General features: G+C 47.3%; 1 protein-coding gene across 1 annotated transcript; it reads right to left on the bottom strand.

The window, feature by feature from the left end:
- Positions 1-499: 499 nt before the first annotated feature.
- Positions 500-5,444, bottom strand: LOC146832899 (tubulin alpha-1B chain). The gene is made up of 4 exons (XM_085600339.1): positions 5,308-5,444; positions 3,075-3,297; positions 2,647-2,795; positions 500-1,735 (listed from the first exon to the last, which is right to left on the bottom strand). The coding sequence occupies exons 1-4, from the start codon at positions 5,308-5,310 to the stop codon at positions 755-757; spliced, it is 1,356 nt and encodes a 451-aa protein (XP_085456465.1). The 5' UTR covers positions 5,311-5,444; the 3' UTR covers positions 500-754.
- Between the last annotated feature and the right edge of the window lie 565 nt (positions 5,445-6,009).

Raw genomic sequence — 6,009 nt, 5'->3', positions numbered from 1 at the left:
GCTTTTGTCTGTGTGTGTGAAAATTCTGGGTGAAATCCGAGACACCTCACTATCCTGGACTGAAAGCACATGTACCCAACTATTTGTCTGGCTTGACAGTACAGCTGTCAACAGAAAATTATGTATACATCACTAGAGACCAGATTTGACTCCACCTGCTTGTTGGGAGCCAGGAGTACATGTTTTGATTGGGCAGAAGTTATGTGCTTCCATGTAAAGTGCTTGCCCTCCACACAGCTGTGACCATTTAATTTAATTTATCCAACTGCCTACGGTTGAACTTTTAGGGACAAGACACTGGCAAGCTATTAAAAATTCTCAGAGAGCTAGATAATTTATGTTGTTTTTCTCTGGCAGCAGCACAGATATCTATTCCCAAGCGATTACAATATTCCATTAAAGCAAAACCTATTGGCATTGCAAATGCTTGTTCTTCTGCACTCTTTGCCATTTACAACTCATTAAACTCAGTTTTGCCACTCAAACACAGAACAAGGAATGCTGTTTTCCATTGCTACCTTTATTTTAGACATGATAGTAAGTTACGCGGACACAAGACATGATCACAGATCGAAACATTAAAATTAGAAACAACCTTGGAATAGATTGTAATTTTTCACTTTTATGGGAAATTCAAACCCAATTTGGTACCAACTAAAACGTCTCCAGTTTAGAAAAGCCAGATGTTTAATGAAATCTGATAGACACTGGACATGCTGCAGTAAAACCATTTTGGGGGGGAATGGGGGCTTCCTCAATACTCTTCACCCTCCTCCTCTCCTTCACCTTCCACTGAATCTACACCTACCTCTTCGTAATCTTTCTCCAAGGCAGCCATGTCTTCACGGGCCTCAGAGAACTCTCCTTCCTCCATACCCTCCCCTACGTACCAATGGACAAAGGCACGCTTGGCATACATCAAGTCAAACTTGTGGTCCAACCGTGCCCAGGCCTCAGCGATAGCTGTGGTATTGCTCAGCATACACACCGCACGCTGCACCTTCGCCAGGTCCCCACCAGGAACCACTGTGGGAGGCTGGTAGTTAATACCAACTTTGAAACCAGTTGGGCACCAGTCTACAAACTGGATGCTACGCTTAGTTTTGATGGTGGCAATGGCAGCATTGACATCTTTGGGCACCACATCGCCACGGTACAACAGGCAGCAAGCCATGTACTTACCGTGGCGCGGGTCACATTTTACCATCTGGTTGGCCGGCTCAAAGCAAGCATTGGTGATCTCTGCAACAGAGAGCTGTTCATGGTAAGCTTTCTCTGCAGAGATGACTGGGGCATAGGTGGCGAGAGGGAAGTGGATACGGGGGTAGGGCACCAAGTTGGTCTGAAACTCTGTAAGATCGACGTTTAAGGCCCCATCAAACCGCAGGGAGGCAGTGATAGAAGATACAATCTGGCTAATAAGGCGGTTAAGGTTGGTGTAAGTTGGGCGCTCAATGTCCAAGTTCCTGCGACAAATGTCGTAGATAGCCTCATTGTCCACCATGAAAGCACAGTCTGAGTGCTCCAGAGTGGTGTGAGTGGTGAGGATAGAGTTGTAAGGCTCAACGACTGCTGTGGAGACCTGAGGAGCAGGGTAGATGGAGAACTCCAGCTTTGACTTCTTGCCATAGTCGACGGACAAACGCTCCATCAGCAAGGACGTGAAACCAGAGCCAGTACCACCACCGAAACTGTGGAAGACAAGGAAGCCCTGGAGGCCTGTGCACTGGTCAGCCTAGAAAACAAAAGAGACAGCCGTAATCTTCAAATAGTGTGGACTAACAATTTTGTCTGTGGAACGACTATAAGCAAAAGCTATCCTTAATCACATTGTTGGTTGATTTTTCCCCAGTATTCTTAATGTGCAAACAATAATAGACGGGGCACTGTACAAACAAACAGTGGAATACAGTCGGAGTTGTTTGGAACAATTGATTGCCAATTGTTTTTGCTTTGTATGGTGCTTTAACTGCCAAGTACCCAAACACTTCAAAGCAATGCAGGATGATGGGTGGTTAAGAGTTGCAATGGAGGCCTTACTTCGAAGGCAGACCATCTTTTGTGACTCTTGGGCGATACTTGAAACAACTGCGTTCCATATAAGAACCCTAAAGCTCAAATTCAAAGCAGCCAAACAAAGCTTACCTTGGCTACAAAAACTTAGCTGGACTTGAAACATTTACATTGCACATAGGTTTAGAGTTCTCATCTAAACTTCAGTGAGAAGGAACAAGCTTCATTTGTGAAAGCCATTAGTATATGGCTATAACACACCCAAATCTGGCACCCGAGATTGGAGTGTTAATCTAAACATTTATCAAGGTACAAATGTAGCTGGATTTTATAACAGTTGTGTTCTCTTAACATAGTGTATCCCAATTACCAAAAGGATATGCAGAACCAAAGGTGGTAACATAGGCTAATAACTTTCAGCATGTGACAGCACTAGAGCGATGAAGATGTATTGAGCGGAAGTACTTTAATAGGGAGGTCACGGTGGGCATCAAAACCAAGCAAGCGGCTATACTGATTAACCGTAAATCAATTGGATGAGTAACAAGAATATGTCACAACCTATCAAAGTGCTGGCTATGAACGTCTAAACTGCACTTGAAAGTGAAAGTTACAAAAGGTTTGCGTATTTACCAGTTTGCGTATCCGGTCAAGTACCAGGTCGATGATCTCTTTGCCAATGGTGTAGTGGCCGCGAGCGTAGTTGTTGGCTGCATCTTCTTTGCCGGTGATGAGTTGCTCAGGGTGGAAGAGTTGGCGGTAGGTTCCAGTGCGAACTTCATCTGGTGAAAGATGTGCAGAAAGTTAGTACAACAAAGTGCTCTCACTTCAGAGAGACGAAACTTTAGAAAACATTGTAACGGAGATTACTATATACAACTATATATAAAGACATTACGCAAAACTCCCTTGAAAAAGGTCAAAAATACGTGATGTGCTTAAATATTGCAGGTCTGAGCAACAGCAGGAGACGCAGGTAAGGCAATTGGTGATAGGAAAAAAATCTGCACCCTCCAGGCAAAAAATATTTACAAATCGAGAGAGAAAAAAAATCAACTCACCAATGACCGTGGGTTCCAAGTCTACGAACACGGCCCTGGGTACATGTTTGCCAGCCCCGGTCTCGCTGAAGAAGGTGTTAAAGGAGTCGTCGCCTCCCCCGATGGTCTTGTCGCTGGGCATCTGTCCGTCGGGCTGGATGCCATGTTCCAGGCAGTACAGCTCCCAGCAGGCATTGCCAATCTGGACACCGGCCTGGCCAACGTGGATGGAGATGCACTCGCGCTGTGGGCATAAGCAGAAGGTTGGGCTGTTACACCGAAAGGTCAATGGGTGACGTCATCGAATACAATTTGCACCAGGCTAGGGAACATCGTTTGGCCCGCGATAATGGACGGGGTTATATGGCAGCTGCTCTAGGTTTGTTTAAATGTGCGGTCAGTCTAAGCAAGGGAGTGCCCTCCCCACCCTGGTCCTGCAGCTGTCTCCGGCAGGCATGGAAGCATGCACATCGGGAGTCGGGGAGACCGCGCCCCCACCCAAGAGGGATCCTGCAGCTGCCTCGCTGCACAGTAGTGTCCACGTCTGCAGTAGGGCACTCATCGCTGGTGCACCCTACAGGGAGGAGAGCCACTAGGAGCTATTCATCCAGCTCCAAACAAAAGGTGCTGTTAAGCGCACACAAGCAAGAACGGGGTTGGCGAGGGAAAAAAGAGACAGTAGGAACACAGCCCCCCACCTGTGATAAGAGGTAACGCCGGGGGGCATGACTCTCAAACACGTAAGAAAACAAGAGCTAACCCATATTAAACTACAGGCAGAATTGCTCTGGGAGGGAGGTCGGAGACTTCACGATAGACAACCAAGGGTTAAATAGAGAACAAAAGAATGGACAAGAGGACGAAAAGCATGAAATGCAGATGAAGGGGGAGAAAACAAACGAACAATTTCGCCCAAAGCCATATAACCATAAACGACTAGCTAAAGGGGGCGGGTGGAAGACAGGTACCTACTGAGTCTAAACGCCAGAAGAGCAGAACAGACAAAGGGTGCCAGAGCACCAAAGGCTACAGGGATCCTAGCTGTTCTATTCGAGGACTTCCGCTTCCCTTCCGGGAGCTTGAGTCTTCGTCCATTCAAATACACCCACACCAGATGTTCTGCTGCCAGTTGTATACAGCGCCATCTCGCAACAGTAGAGCAGACCCCTGAACAGTGCAGCCCTCTGAACAAAAAGCTGGCTTGGCAACAATGCTGTTTGGGGAGCGGTGGCTACTTTGATTCACAGCTTTCTTTTCCAACAGCTCATATTGCAGTTATGCATATCAAACCACATTAAGCCAAGGGAACATATACAGCTAACTGGGGGTACACATAAAAACCGTTAGCACTGCCAAAACTACCGAACACCCGAAAAGCGCGGGGGAGACTACGGTGTTTGAAAACTGCTGTCAGAAAGGGCCCGAAAAGCTTTAGTGATGCGGGCAGGAGGCGGAAATGAACATGAAAAGGGAGAAAAAGAGGGTCCGGTACCTAAATTCATCTTCTCGAAAATGTATCTAATTAATCAAATATGGGAATCACGTTAACCCACGAATTTACCACCAGCCTCTTCGGTGATTTGGAAATCTACAATTACATAAATGTTCCATGCGGTAGTCCCCGATCACCACACCCATGTCTGCAAGCCGCACGCGTCACTAAAAGCATCCCTTGCTCATCTGTTGCTCCATCCTGATCTCTAATATGGTTTACAAAAACCCAGTAACTAATTACGAGGTTAAACAGGCCCTCCCATAAAAATTGTCAGTGTGTGTGTATGTGTGTGTGGGGGGGGGGGGTAGGTATATCCTACTCGTCATTGTCTTCAAAATCACTAGTCGGGTGTCTAACGTACTAACTCCCTTCAAAGTAGGTGTGTCTAGGATACCAATTTCCTTGCAGAATTAATTCCAGGGAGCACGCGCTAAAACTCTGCGCGGGAACGGCGTTATCACAGCACTCGCGAGCCAATCAAACGCCGGTACTTGTCCACGCGTAGCTATCACGTTCCGTACACTTTCGCCGCATCCTCGCACGCGCGTCCCACCCTGTCTGTGTCTGCAGTGAGGCGGCCGCGCGCACAATTAATGCAAATACTGGCGCTACCACCGGAAATAATCCGCCTAGCAACCGCCAGACCTCCGCGCGCCTTTATCCTCCATCCCGGCTCAGCTACTAATTCTATCCGAGAGTTTATATCTCTTCTCTTGCAGACGCAGCGCTGCCAAGCGTGTACCGTTTAGCACCACTCACCATGGTGGACCGGAGAGGAGAAGGATGAGGAGGAGGGAGCGTTACTCTGTCCGACACTAAGAGTCAGCTAAGTAACCGAATGCGGCTTCGGCCGTCGAGCCCGGCTTATAAGCACCGGGGTGGGGCTGACAGTACGATGTATACTAATGAGACCTGGAAGAGCCATATTGGACCGCGCCTCATTCATTATTCAACAGAAGATTCCGCCTCCTTCTTTATGGTTGGCAAAATGGCCGCGGTGTCACTATAAGCAGCAAAGGAGGATGAGGGTGTGAGAGTAGCACTGTGTGTGTAGTTCTGAAAGCTATGGCGGAGGTACTGCAGTCACGTGAGCAGCAGAGGGCGTGGGGAAATAAGAGGCGGACGAGGAATTATCCTTAAAGAGTTTTATCAATGCTGAGAGGGACCTAGAGATAGATTTTACATATACGTATGGAGAGGGACTTTGAGCGGTGCAAAGTACAGAGCGCAATGTAGTTTTGATGGAGAGTATGTTTGGGCGAGGGTGACGGTTGGAAGGACAGTTGAGTTTTGCCAGTTAGAGTGTCAGACGCCTCTTGGTGTCAGGGCTTTACCGGAATAAACTTTATCTTTATATCCTTACCTGATTCCGGATTTCATCCTTACAGAGTACTTGGTGTTGGTATGTGGAATATGAGGGAGTGTGAAAAGGAACTGGGAAAGAGACTTCTACTTCCTGCA

Source organism: Triturus cristatus, chromosome 4_2 (genome assembly GCF_964204655.1).
Source record: "Triturus cristatus chromosome 4_2, aTriCri1.1, whole genome shotgun sequence".
Classification (NCBI taxonomy): Eukaryota; Metazoa; Chordata; class Amphibia; order Caudata; family Salamandridae; genus Triturus; species Triturus cristatus.
Note: the sequence above shows the minus strand (reverse complement) of the source record. Positions and strands in the feature narration are given on the sequence as shown.

What these genes read in the sequence shown, in the direction of transcription:
- LOC146832899 (XM_085600339.1), bottom strand. An exon ending in CTTGGAACCCACGGTCATTG is followed by an intron (nt 2,796 to 3,074) that starts GTGAGTTGATTT and finishes ATCTTTCACCAG; the next exon opens with ATGAAGTTCGCACTGGAACC. An exon ending in TTGACCGGATACGCAAACTG is followed by an intron (nt 1,736 to 2,646) that starts GTAAATACGCAA and finishes TTTGTTTTCTAG; the next exon opens with GCTGACCAGTGCACAGGCCT.